Raw genomic sequence first — 14,073 nt, 5'->3', positions numbered from 1 at the left:
TGCCCAACCAGTACTTCCCAAGAGCCTATGCTGGGGGGAGCAGAGATAACTCAGCTGTGTCTCTCCCTCTCAAAGAGCACACAGCCTGCATCAGACTGCAGGAAGACACAGAAGAATCGGCACCCTCGTACAGGGGGAAATACAGCCTTGCCCATGGTCTGTTTCCCAGGCCAAGCTCATTTCCCAAGCAAAGCTTATGGGTAGTGTGGGGACACTGTGTGCGTTTCCTGCCCGTCCCCTCTTGCGTGGTCAGGATGTTTTGCAGTCGAGATTTCCCAGACTGGTCTGGAGGGTGGCTGGACGTCTACCCTCGACTGAGCAGCCTGTGACCCTTCTCAAAATTCCTCTAGGCCTAGAAGGGCAGTCCCTGGGAGCCCCTTCTACCAATATGTCTGACAGCCCTGGCTGTGAATCTGACCCTCTGGACTCCAGGCCTTCCTTCCTGAGACCAACCAATACTAAAGATGCTGCAGGATTGGTTTCAAGGACCAAGAAGCTAATCTGGACACCCTACTCAATAGCTGGCTTTAGGGTATCTATAAGTTGGCTTTGCCACTGATTGGTTGTGCATCTTTGGGCAAGACCCTTTCACTCTGTAGCCCTGATGCCTCTGCCGTCTATTCGTTTACTGATTAGCCTCTGCCTGGTTACAAAGGGATGATTTTACTGCTGACGAACAACAACGCTAATCACCCCGAGTGCTGAATATGTGCCAGGCCTTGTGCTGAGCACTTTCCACTTGCTAACTCATTTCACCCTCACAATAATCCTATCATCTCCCCCAGGAAACTGAGGCACAGAGAGGTTAAGTAACTTGTTTACAGTCACACAGCTAGTGGGGGATTTGAACCCAGGCCGTCTGGCTCCAGAGTGTGAGCTTTAACCACCACCCAGACATACCAGGGGCCTCTGCTGTCCCTTCCACACTGATGGCCATCAGCCCCCAGCAAAGAGAACCGTGTGGCCAGGGTTCTTTCAGGGAAGCCCCAGAAAGAGAGGCACAAGGGTTCTAGGAAGCCAGGGTTCAAGGCACAGAAGGGGACACTGGTGCCCGAGAGGTAAGTGACTTGGCCTGTTTACAAACCAAGGATCCCGGTTCCCAGGTCCTCGAGTTCTTTCCAGTCTTGGCAGACACACTTTTCCCCCAGGCGGACTGATGGACCCCTGTCCTTCAAGCCACCTGGATACAGCCTCAGTCAACGACATCTGGAGACGAATTTTAGCTTTGCCACCGGTGCTGTGAAGCTCTGCCTAATTGAGCCTTATCGCTGCAAAGATGTTTCGCAGCCCTCCTGGCAGATCCAAGAACTCCTTTTTACTGTAATTGCATAATATACATCTCAATTCAAGCCCATCCTGCAGGGCTCTGCCCACACGGCCACCCCCATCACCAGAAGCCTGTTCTGGGAATTGCCCCACTCCCCTCTCTGCGGGACGAGATCATTAACAGCACCGCAGTTATTTTAGGGAGGCCTGGGGAACAGAATAAAGCATCGTCAACCTCCCTCGATTCCCAAATCAGGGCTGGGAGGTAGGGGATGGGGTGGGGTGGGGAGAAGACAAAATCGCCGTCATCTCTGGCATTCCCCCGCCCCGCGCTCCTGCCTCCCCCAGCATCCTCTATCATCCAGCTGCACGCTTTCTCCCGACCTACTTTCTCCTTCTGTCAGTGCTGCCTCCCCAGCCTGCAGCTCTGGGCTGATGCAGGAGTACCTGCTCAACCGCAGGGGAGGCTGCAGTCCTTGCAGCCCCAGTGTCTAGAGGCCGGAGTCGCCTCCTCCCTTAGCCCCCACCAACTTTGGCCCTTTGCCGCCAACTCATGCTCTTCTCCCAGATTCGATAAAGCTTCTGGCACTTCTGCCACCCAGCCCGATCCTGAAGGTTCAGGCTGGCTCAGGAGCCGAAGGAGAGAGGTCAGGGCTAGGGCACATTGGCAGGGTAAGCAGAAAAGCTCAGCGGCTCACGCCGATGCTCACAGCGTAGAAATGTCCTACATCTGGGAGCCGACTGAGCTCTGGATAGACACGTTTGTATTTCTCTTCACTCAAATACTGGTTAATTACAAAAAGGCAACCTATGCTTCTGAACCAATCAGGGATTCTAGCATGATGCGTCTAGGCAGCTGAGCTGAGACAGGAATATGAGAGTTTTTCTTAACAAAACAAGTACTACCACTACTATTACTAACAACAATGTCGTTGCCAGTGGTAGACTGTGTAAATGGCCACAATTAGTACCCTCTCTGAATCCACGCCCTTTACAATCTCACTTTGGAGTTCCTCCCGTTAGAGGTGGAGTCTATTTCCCTGCTGCTTGAATCTGGACAGGACTCTCGACTTGCGTTGGCCAATAGGATGTGGCGAAATGGCAACGTGAAGAGCCCAGATTAGCCTGCTGGAGGAGGTGGACCACACAGAGCAGAGATCACCCATCCCAGCCGAGGCCACCCCAGATCAGCCTAGAGTCCTGCCAAGATCAGCAGAACTGTGGATGTGACCCCCCGCAGACACACGTGGACATGGTCCCCCAGTTGAGCCCAGCCTGAACTCCTGACTCACAGAAATGTGAGCTAAATACACAGTCTGGTTTTCAGCCACTGCATTTTGGAGTAGTGATACAGCAAAAGCTAAGTAATACAAAGATTTTTTTTTTTTTGGTAGGGAGGGCAATGACAGGGTCTAAAAAACACCATTAACAACAATCTTTTTTTTTTGGTCATGCACACAGCATAGCTAAGTCAAAGAGAAACAAGCTGCTTACTATCTGACCACCCAGAACACATCAGTAGCATTTAAAATTATGCATCACATTGCTTAGCCTGCCCAGTACTTCTGTCTCGCCCCCTGGACGCTCCTCCCCCTGGCGGAGGCTGCACCACTTACCAGAATCTTGGTGGTGTAGGCGCTGTTGATGGCAATGGCGCTGACCAGCAGCTCCATGGTTTTGGCGTTGATGGAGCTGGGGTCGGGGATCTCCTTGTAATGGACGTCGCCCACGTAGGCCTGCACCACCGTCATGCGATTGGTGGTAAGTGTGCCCGTCTTGTCCGAGCAGATGGCCGTGGCGTTGCCCATGGTCTCACAGGCGTCCAGGTGGCGGACCAGGTTGTTGTCCTTCATCATTTTCTGGGGGGAGGGGCAGGTGACACGGCAACAGTGAGGAGAGGGAGCTGGGAGGCAGGGTCACGGTGTAAACACGCAGGAAATGAGGCAGAGCTGCCCCTTCGCCTCACACATGTGCGAAGGCTCTTGGTTGCTACGGCCCCTGTCATCTGGACTCCTTTTCTGTGTGCAGCCCTTTCTCTCTCTCTCTCTTTTTCTTTTCTTTTTAATTATTTGAGGCATTTAGAGAGTTGATTAGGTGACTTTATTAATTTGGAACACAGAAGTAATCTGTATTCTTCGTGGGAAAAATAGGGAAAAGGATGATAAATGAAGATTGGGTCCTTTCTGATTACTTCAAATAGTTTCCTCTTATACCCTAACAGAAATAAATTCCTGATTTGGTTACGGGTTTTTTCAAAGGTACCATCTTTCACTGGTACTTGATTTTCACTGTCACTTTGGTTTCACCAAATGTGAATAAATTTAAGTTATACATATGTTGATAGACATAGGACACTATCTGGAAATAAACAAAATATTAGTGTCATTATTTCTGGGTTGTGGATTTATAGAAGATTGTTATTGCCTTCTTTTAAAAATCTATAGCTTCTATTTTTCTACAATGAATACATACTTTATTTATTTTTTCTTTTTTCTTTTTTTTTTTTTTTGCGGTTTGCGGGCCTCTCACTGCTGTGGCCTCTCCCGTTGCGGAGCACAGGCTCCAGACGCGCAGGCCTAGCGGCCATGGCTCACGGGCTTAGTTGCTCCGCGGCATGTGGGATCCTCCCAGACCGGGGCACGAACCCGTGTCCCCCGCATCAGCAGGCGGACTCCCAACCACTGCGCCACCAGGGAAGCCCATACTTTAACTTGTGTAATAAAAATCACAAATTTCTTTTAAATATAGATACACAAAGGAAGAAAACAAATCAACCATAATTCCACCACCTGGCACTGATAAGCTTACATATCAATATCCTTTCTTTTAAAATTTATGACAAAAATGAAATCCTACTCTACATATTATTACTTTTCTTATATTCACTGTCCTTTCTCTCTTCCCAGCATCACACTCCTAGCTTCTTCCAGGTTCTCAAGCAAATAATGCACATAAAGTGATTCTCAAGGAACCACCACTCTTAACTGTAGGCCCTTATGACATAGTGACCCTATCTGGCAAGGACAGATGTGAAAAGATGCATTTAGCTAAAGGCTGAGTCAGATGTTGTTCTAGTCTGTGCCTAGGAATCTGATTTCCTTTATTCTTGCTCCTCATTTTAACTCTTTGTACCAAGGGTAAAAGAGGAGTGCAATTAGAATAATTTTATAGTAGGTCACGTTACTAAAAAATGAGTATTGGTAGAATTATGTGCTCTTGCAGTTTCTCTTATCATAACCTGTGATAATAGTAACAATAAATGTATGTTGAACGGATGTATGTTGAATGGATGCATTCAGCAGCAATTTGAGTTTGCAACACACTTCACAGTTTGTAAAGTTCTCCCGCACTTATTTTCTCATCTGATGTTACGAGGATCCTATGAAACCTTCAAGGACACTTGTACTCCATTCTGGCAACCAAAGAAGCCAAGGCAAAGCAGCCTGACCAGGATGACACACTTAGTGAGGGTTAAAGCTGGCATTTGAACCCAGCTCTGTGCAACCTCACAGCCTGGATCATTCCGTCAGGACTCTGCCCACCTGTCCTCTGTGAAGAGGGTTCGTCTCTGGGGCTTAAGAATGTATAGGCCTGAGCCTCCCAATACGGTTGCTACATGAGGCTGTTAGGTACTGGAAACAGAGCTGGTCTGATGTGAGCTGTGCTGTAAGTGTAAATTACACATCCAGTTTTGAAGACTTATTATGAAAAGAGAAATGTAAAATACCTCACTAATAACTTGTCTATTATCAAATATTACATGTTGGCTTGATAATAATTTGGACATATCAGATTAAGTACATTATTAAAATTAATTTCACCTGTTTCTTTCTGATTTTTCTTTTTAACGTGGCTACCAGGAGATTTAAAATCACACATGCAGCTGACATTATGTCTCTATCGGACAGCGCTGATCTAAGTGGTCGCCACTGTTCTTTGGATGACAGCTCCCAGGGACTAGGTCCAGGCTCCGAAAGGGGAGAGTTTGCCTCTCCTGGGTTGGGGGAGCTGTACTAAGTACTAAGTTTATCACGTGACTGTACAAGTAACACTACCTAAGGCAGCTGAAGGCACAGGTGCCAGAGATACAAACTACAGGTGTAGAGGCCTAACAATGTCTGTGTGGGAAGCCCCGAAACCAAAGTTGTGAGACTTTTAAGGAGACCTCGAGCTCAACTGGGTGGCTTGTGGGGTCCCAGCTCACGGCAGCGTGAGGTCTCCATCTCCGGGCCCCAGGCCCCCGATCAGCATTGTGCTGTGACCTGTTTGGGCTTTGGTTTGTGGGATGGAGTTTCTTCGAGAACCCCAAAACAAGGAGATGATAAGGGCGGTATCCTTTACACATAGCTGCCACTTGCTGGCACCTGCCCTGAGATCTCTTTTCTGTATGAAATTACATCAGCGAGCCCAGCCCAAATTCCAGCTTGGAAACTGACGCTCATCGTGCCCTCTGGCGGCTCTGCATTCTCGCAGCCAATGCCTTGTTTTTAACCATGGCCTGGCCTCTGCCCTGGCAGGGACATCCTGGACTCAGGGCCCTGGGAAACAGGAGCGCAGGGCCCTGCTCTCCGAGGTGGGGAAACCACGGGACCAGGGGAAAATGATGAGCCCAGGGTGTGAGGACCTGTGGGTGAGCCAGGCTTGAAGCGTCCCCAAGAGAGTCAGGCGCCCAGTGCTCATGAGATGCCAGCCTCTTACCCCAATGTTTGGGCTCTACCGACGGCCATGGGCCTGGGAGCAGGAGGAGGTGGGGCTCTGCCATCGGGGTGGCATTTAGGAGCGGCCCCCAGACCCAAGGCATCCACGGGCCTACTTGCCCTTTACTGAACTGCTCTTAAAACTTCATATTTTGGGCTTCCCTGGTGGCGCAGTGGTTGAGAATCCGCCTGCCGATGCAGGGGACACGGGTTCGTGCCCTGGTCCGGGAAGATCCCACATGCCGCGGAGCAACTAAGCCTGTGAGCCATGGCTGCTAGGCCTGCGCGTCCGGAGCCTGTGCTCCGCAACGGGAGAGGCCACAGCAGTGAGAGGCCCGCGTACCGCAAAAAAAAAAAAAAAAAAAAACTTCATATTTTTAGCCCATCTCCTGAGAGGAGGGGGCTTTTTTTTTTTTTTTTTTTAATAATAGAAGCTATTGTTTTTATTTATTTTTTTAATTAATTTTTTTTCTTTTAAAAATATTATTTATTTATTTATGGCTGCGTTGGGTCTTTGTTGCTGCGTGCAGGCTTTCTCTAGTTGCGGCGGGAGGGGGCTACTCTTCGTTGCAGTGCGCGGGCTTCTCATTGTTGAGGCTTCTCTTGTTGCGGAGCACGGGCTCTAGGCGCGTGGGCTTCAGCAGTTGCGGCACGTGGGCTCGGAAGTTGTGGCTCGTGGGCTCTAGAGCGCAGGCTCAGTAGCTGTGGCGCAGGGGCTCAGCTGCTCCGCGGCACGTGGGATCTTCCCAGACCAGGGCTCGAACCCGTGTCCCCTGCATTGGCAGGCGGATTCTCAACTACTGCGTCACCCAGGGAGTCTGAGGAGGGGCTTTCATAAAACCAGACATCCTTTTTATTTTAGGCTTATCCCTTTCAAACTTCAGGGAGCAAACTCCGAGATTAGTCATCCAAGCACTATGGCTACAGTGGGGCCTAAGGCTGCGATGGCCAGGCTTCTGCCTACGTTTGGTGGGATGGGGGTGGGTGTGGGCCTGTAGGGTGATACCTGCATCTAATTTATTTTTTTAAAAGTTGAGTTGATTGTCAAATGTTTAAAAATCAGGAGAGTTTATGTTAAGTCCAGATTTCTGGCTTCTCTTGGAAAAAAATGTGAATCTCTGGCCACACTGGACCCTAGCCCTACAAGGCGACACTTGGCTGTGCTGAATAACAGCTGTCCCCTTAGCCAGGGTGTGGCTCTCCTGGAGGCATGTGAGTTTCAGCCTCCTGCATGCATCCTCTCTCCGAGCTTCCACCGTCCCCACTCCCTCTACTTAGCTCTTCTCTCGGCCCCGGCACTGGCCCCGCCGGTTACCCCACGGACCCCCAGCGGGGGGCAGCCGATCTCAGTGGCATCAGCTGGCCTGCCCTGCTCTCCCCTCCTCACCTTCACTGAGTAGGCCAGTGAGATGGTGACAGCAAGAGGGAGCCCCTCGGGCACGGCGACCACCAGCACCGTCACGCCGATGATAAAGAACTTGACGAAGTACTGCACGTAGACGGGCGTGCACTCGGGCAGCCATGGCTTCTTGTTGACCACGAAGGTGTCCACGGTGAAGTAGAGCACCAGGATGATCACCGTGATGGCTGACATCACCAGGCCTGCGACACGGGTGGGAGGAGAACTGTCAAGGGATTTCCTGGGGGGGTGCGGGGCCCCGGGAGGGGAGAGGTGGACCAAAGCCTGGGGTCAAAGGGCTCTGGGGTCAGGCAGGCCCTCGCTCACACCCCAGCTCAGCTTGGTGGCGTGGGGCAAGTCCTTAATCCTCAGAGGGCCTCAGTTTCTTCCTCTGTACAATGGGGATACATATTTATTTCACATGGTTTCGTACGGATCAAATGCGATGTATGCACGTAAGTTGCCTAGTACAGTGCCCGACGCATAGTAGGTACTGAGTGATCATGTGAATATGTAACTACTTGCACGGTGCCCTCACACAAGGCGATGTGCAGAGGGTACCCCTTACTTCCTCCTGCCTTCAGGTACATACTATTTCCTATTCCAGGAACTAGGGACACAGCAGTAAAGAGGACAGCGTCCCTTGCAGCCCTTGGGAAGCTGAGATTCTAGAGGGGGAGGCAGACAAGAAGCAAACCCACGAACAAGATAGTTCAGATACAGATAACGCTGTCAAGAAAAACTCCAGGATGACGTGGTAGGAAGTGACATGGGCTGAAGATACGAAAACAACCCGAATGTCCGTTGACAGATGAATGGATAAAGAAAATGTGGGCTATACGTACAATGGAATATTATTCAGCTTTAAAAAGGAGGAAATCCTGCCATTTGCAACAACATGGTTGAACCCGAAGGGCTTTATGCTCGGTAAAATAAGCCAGACACAGAAGGACTTATCTGAACAATCTAAAATAGTCAAACCCATAGAAGCAGAGAATAGAAGGGAAGTTGCCAGGGGCTGCAGGGAGGGGAAAAGGAGAGTTGTTTTTAGTGGGGAAAAAGTTTCAGTTTTGCAAGGTGAGAAAGTTCCAGAGCTCTGCCGTATAGCATAGCACCGACGGTTTAACAATGCGGTATCGTGCACGTCCTAATTGCTTAAGAGGATCTTAAGTGTTCTTACCCAAAAAACAAAACCCTAAAAAACCCATGAAAGAACACAAGGGAATTTTTGGAGGTGGTGGATACGTTTAGTACTTTGGTTGTGGTGACTAGTATCATGGGCATATGCATGTGTGGAAACTCATCACGCATTAAACGTGTGCAATTTTTAAATCTATAAATTATATCTTAATAAAACTAAAAAGAAAAAAAAATGCGACATGGGCTGGTAGATCCAGTGGCTACTTTAGCTAGGGTGGCCAGGGAAGACTTCCTGGAGGAGGTGATATTTGAGCAGACAGAGGAATGATGAGCAGCCAGGTGGTGACCTGGGGGAAGAGTGTCCCAGGCGGAGGAAACAGCAGGGGCTTGGGGAGGGGAAGTGACTTGCCCGAGGCCACAGGCCAGGGAGGCACTGTAGAATTAGCACCTGCAGGTGGCTACTGGCTGCTGGCAGGATGTCTCTCGCCGGCCCCGTGCGCCCAACTACCCCCGTCTGCGGTATGTGCTGTACAGCTGCCACTGAGGCTGCCCACACCTGAAGCCTCTGCCAGAGGAGGAGGATGCTTGGGCAACTGGCGTCTCCTTGTCACAAAGTGCCTGGGAGTCCACCCACCCCCGTTTGATGGCCAATATCCAATGGCTGAGGTGGAGGTCCAGAAGCCCAGACACCTTGCTGCAGGGCAGGTCAGACCCTGCAGACGTGCCATGCTCCAGAGCTCCCCGTAGGATCAGGCGGAGACTGGGATTTCTCCAGAAACCCCGGCTGCCTCTGCTTCTTCCTGGGCTCTGTTGCATCCCTGACCCTCTACTGGTCTCACCTGAGAGCACCCCGCCAGATCCTGGGCCCACCCATCTCAGCTTCTGCTTTCAGGGAATTCAGCCCAGGAGAGAAACAGGGGTGGCACTTGAACCAGAAGTGCTCGACTCTGAACTCCATGCCTGGCAGGGCTGAGTAGGGGAGGGAGATGAGTGAGGACTGTGAAGGCCACGGGGCGGTTCTCGTCGCTTCATTCCCTGCCCTCCAGAGCCACGTTTCCGTGGAGTTTTCTCCGTGGCGGGGATGGAGGAAATCCCTGGACCCATCACTGCCCCGCCCGCACCGCCAGCTGCGGAGACACAGAGCCAGCTCGATCCCTGTCTGACAGTTGCAGAGGCGGGAAGCCAAGCTCCCAGCAGCCGGGAGCTGTCATCAGGCCCCCAAGTTTAAATATAGACAGTCAAGCCTGTAATTTGCCTCTTTTCTCCACGCTGCGGTGCCTATAATTAGAGCCTGGAGACAGCCATGGAGGAGCAGGCAGCCAGGTGGGGGGCCTTGGCGTCTGCCACATCCTTACCCGGGAGGGGAGGCCAAGGCCGCGTCAGGGAGGCAGGGCTCACCTTGCTTCCGGGCTCGGCTTCCGGGGCAAGAGGGGCCGTCATCAGCCATCACCTGCAGCTACTAACTCGGGAAACCCGGCTTCTGCTGGGCCTCAAACAAGGGGCTTCTCACCGGGCTCCTGGCACTGCCCTCCACTTCTTCAATCTTTCCTCTGCACCGCAGCTGCGCGGTCATCATACAGCTCAACTCCATCCCCGCCCTCCCCTGCTCACACCTCTTCCAGGGCTCCCACTGTCCTCAGGATAAAGCCTGCATTGCAAACTCCAGGCCCGACGGGGTCTGCCCCGCGTCCAGCCACCACACCTGCCAAGTGCTGAACGCCTGTACGGGTAAATAATCTCCTTTACTCCTCCTAGCAACCTGTGAAGTAAGGACTACGGGATCCCAAGTCCACAGACCAGGAGGTGGAGGCTCAGAGCTCGGTGAAGGTACCTGCCCCAGTTCTCAGAGCTGTCGCTGGACAAGAACACAGGCAGGCTGCCCCCAGAGCCCACGCTTTTACCTTCACTTTTCTGCCTAAGTGCGAATCGAGTGCCTACTGTATAAGGACGCAGACTGCTTTTGTGGCAGAGAAGGGTGGGTCTCATGTAAGCCCTCACTTTGCAGAGGAGGTAACTGAGGCCCAGGTAGGGGCTGGGCCCTGCCTGGGGTCCCCCTGCATGCCCCGTGTCCCCCCTGTGCCGTCTACCGGGGCCGCGTGCTTACCCGCCTTGCCGATCTGCACAGCCAGCTTGGTGAGCTTGCCCTGCAGCACCGACTTCTCCTTCTTGTGCGTGTTGGCCTTCTTCTTGTCGTCAGTGTCGCCGCCCTCGGCACTCTTGAGGGGCTGCATCTCCATGGCGGCCGCCCCGTCCTGCTGTTTGGCTGCAGGGGGCAGAGCACACGTGCACACACACAGACACAGACACAGACACAGACAGACACACACACACAGACAGACACACACACACACACACACAGGTTAGCCTGCAGGGTGGGGATGTTGGCACCCCCCCAACTGCCCAGCGGAGCACGGTGAGGCCCTCACTCCCCAGCCTGGGCCCCTGCATGGCCGGCACACGATCCCCGTGATGGGGGTTTGGTCTCTTCCTGCCGGAGACCCCGGTCCCAGGGCCACTGGCTGCCTTGGACCTGGAATTCAGGACACAGCAGGCAGTGACGCGGCTCCACCCAGGATTTCCAGCAGGAGTGGGCTAGGGTCCCCTCTGGGCCTGAACAAGCCCACAGACCCTTCCCCCAGTGGCTCCTCAACTCCTCCACATTCAGACAAGACACACGCTTGGGCTTTGCCCAGTTGGTCCTTGGGCCATGTTGCTGGATATTAAGTAGTCACTAGACAGAAGGGACACGAAGGGGGCTTAAAAAGTGGAAGAGGGTGTCCTCATCCACAGGTGTCAAGCTCCTCCTCCTTCAGCACAGGCCTGACTGGTGGGCCTGGGGCCTGGGCCCTTAGCTCCTAAAGATCTCAAAGAGCCAGCTTCAAGTCTTCAGCTGAATGGGCCGCATAGCTCCAAGGCTGCGGAGAAGCTGGCTTGTGGTGGCCTGTCCTCAACGGGTAATGCTTCCATTTGACCTGGCACCATGTGATCACAGCTACCGCCCCCCCGCTCCCCACAAAGGTGTCAGGCGCCCACAGGCATGGGCGTCTGCTTCTGTTGTGGCCCTCAGAACCGGCGGGGAGGGGCCGCAGGGACCACAGGTTAATACAAAAGGGTTACCTTTGCTCTGGCTGGCGTCCACATTGCCATCCTGCATTTTACCTATACGACAAAGAATTTTAACAGACAACAGAGAATCAGACAACACACGTTGGTCACCATGAAGACGCAACAGGGCCACAGACATTCATGTCAGGTGGAGGGAGGGCCAAGCCGGCTCCGCCCTTCTGTGCAGGGACGCCGGGCAGGCCCCCGAGACAAGAGCTAACCCGTGGTGGCTGCAGGCTCTCTCTTGATTCTCTGGGGGCACAGGGAGAGCGCTTTGGGGATTCTTTTGGCCCTGAGCATTTTACAGATGAACCGGCAGCCTTTGAGGGTAAAGGAACCATAGTTGGCTGGCAGGTAAAGCAGAAGGCGTGGGAGATCTAAGGTCCCCAGTGATTAATTTGGAATTTGGTTGGTGCCTTTTGTGGGCTGAGAGGAGGCAGAGGGAAATATGAGACAGAGAGAGAGAGAGAGGGAGGGAGAGAGAGAGAGAGAGAGAGAGAGAGAGGTTGATTCTAGAATGGGGAGGACTTTGGTCAATGCGTTCCTTAGTTTCTGGCTCCAGGAGGGACGATTCCACTTTCTCCTTCTCCCCGTGAAGGGGTGTGAAGCCACGACATGGAGAAACCCCCGCCCAGCCTCACTGAGAGTGACTCAGGCAAAGGGTGGGCAGGGGCTCCCCAGTGGTGGGCTCTGAGGTGCCCACATGTGTCCAGCGGCCTGGTGGCAGTGCCCTGGCTCCCAAGGGGAAGCTGCTGACCCCTCCCCTCCCCGGACCTGTGTGCTCTTTATTCTGGGTTGACCAGCTCAGGCCACAGCAGACAGGTGAAGTCTGGCTGGTGGGATCCCCCCACCCCAGCCCCCCGCCCCCCACCCCAGCCCTGCCTATCAGGGACAGATGCTGCCTAGTGCTGGGTCACCCAGTCTCAGCCCAAGGCGTGTGGCCTGCATTCACAGGGTGGCAGGTACTGGTGACTGCTGCCCGGTAGCCAGACCCCTGCCTTCACTTGCTGGCACTGCAGGGGTCGGGGGGCACCCTCCTGTCCCGCGGGCTCACCCCGAGCTTTGTCCAATGGCTCGGCACCTCAGAAGGACTCTGAGGAGGCTGCCCCCCCGCGCCAGCCATTTGCTGAGAAGGAGACTTTCACAGCTCACGTTCCAGGCACATACATGACCACCACAAGCTTCATCTGGGCCTCACCACATCCCCACCGGGACGCTCCAGATCACACCCGCTGACACATGAAAAACTGGCTCAGGGAGGGACACTCAGCAGGGTCTCTGCCAGGTCTCAGCTGGTAAACGGAGAGCTGGCCCCAAAGTACATGCACATTTCTGCCCTCATCGGGGAGAATGCAGCCACCCCCAGCCCCCTGAGCCAGGGGAAGAGCAGGTGTTGAGGCGTCACTGGTGGGACTGGGCTCCCGAAGCTGCTGTTTCGAAACCAACTAGCCGTGTGGCTTCACCTCTCCCGGCCTCGCTTCCATCTCTGTAACAAGCGGTGGCCACATCGCCTCCCCGGAGCTCCTATAAGTTGCCTTAGTGATAACCGCTCGCCCAGCAGCCTTTGGCAGTTTGCAAGTGTCTCCGATCTCGGCAGTTTTCCTGATACCCTGCAAGGTGGGGCGGGAGGGGTTTTCATCACTCTTATTTTACAGATGAGGAAACTGGGGCCGAGGGAGGTTCAGAGGCAGCTGCCATTTACAGAGCATCCTGATGACCGTCCTGAGGCTGCGTGAGAAGTTCAATAAACACTGTCATTCCCACCAGCATATCCGTTCGAGGTGACTCAGAGGGGAGAAGCGGCTTCCTGGATACCAGCCCGGCACCCTCACTCCAAGGTCAGCGCAGGGCTGTTCCCAATATGCCTCTCCCAGCAAAGGGTCAGTGACCCACCCCGGGGTTTAAAGAGAAAGGTCCCCGTTGCTCTATCGTAAAATTCTTCCTACTGGATTAGAAACAAAACAGGAAACGGCTTTTTGGAACCAAGAGGAATTAACTGCAATAATCACTTTTATTAAAAAAAATAATTTTACTAACTGGGCTAAAGGGTACCGGAGGACTCCTCTTCAATAGTTTGGTGTTAGATGGCACAGAGGGGCCTGCATTTGCATTGCATATTATCAGATGCAATAGCCCGCATGTGCCCATCAACGAAGCTAGCAATTTTCTCTTTTATTTCCATAGTGACCACATGGCCAGAAAAATAATCAACAATGCATATGTTTGAGGGAGGGAGCCATATCCCGGGGGGTGCTTTGGTGCAGATGGCCTGGTTTCTCAGAAGCAAGAGACTCATCTGGGATTCTCCTTAGCCAAGTGGGTACTCGCCTGGCCCTGGAACTGTGGTGGGACGTTGTTCTGGTCCCCCATGGGACGTGGAAGATGGGCCGTGATTCAGGGGAGCTGAGAAGGAGGACAGGACCCAAGACGGGGAAGCGGGGTGGAGACCTGGAGCCCCCTCTGCAT

The 14,073-nt window shown here is 53.1% G+C and overlaps 1 protein-coding gene across 12 annotated transcripts in view; it reads right to left on the bottom strand.

Annotated features, from left to right (window-relative positions):
• The window catches only part of ATP2B2 (ATPase plasma membrane Ca2+ transporting 2), a 373,485-nt gene that overhangs the window by 40,639 nt on the left and 318,773 nt on the right, over positions 1 to 14,073 (bottom strand). For 9 of the 12 annotated variants that reach the window (XM_067043444.1, XM_067043446.1, XM_059077715.2 and 6 more), the window contains 4 exons: positions 11,620 to 11,661; positions 10,607 to 10,765; positions 7,351 to 7,565; positions 2,883 to 3,125 (listed from right to left, as the gene is read on the bottom strand). In XM_067043444.1, the coding sequence (XP_066899545.1) occupies positions 2,883 to 3,125; positions 7,351 to 7,565; positions 10,607 to 10,765; positions 11,620 to 11,661 (659 nt within the window). The remainder of the gene's footprint in view (positions 1 to 2,882; positions 3,126 to 7,350; positions 7,566 to 10,606; positions 10,766 to 11,619; positions 11,662 to 14,073) is intronic. The other 3 variants (XM_067043448.1, XM_067043452.1, XM_067043449.1) reach the window with 1 other exon arrangement.

Source organism: Kogia breviceps, chromosome 10 (genome assembly GCF_026419965.1).
Source record: "Kogia breviceps isolate mKogBre1 chromosome 10, mKogBre1 haplotype 1, whole genome shotgun sequence".
NCBI lineage: Eukaryota > Metazoa > Chordata > Mammalia > Artiodactyla > Physeteridae > Kogia > Kogia breviceps.
Note: the sequence above shows the minus strand (reverse complement) of the source record. Positions and strands in the feature narration are given on the sequence as shown.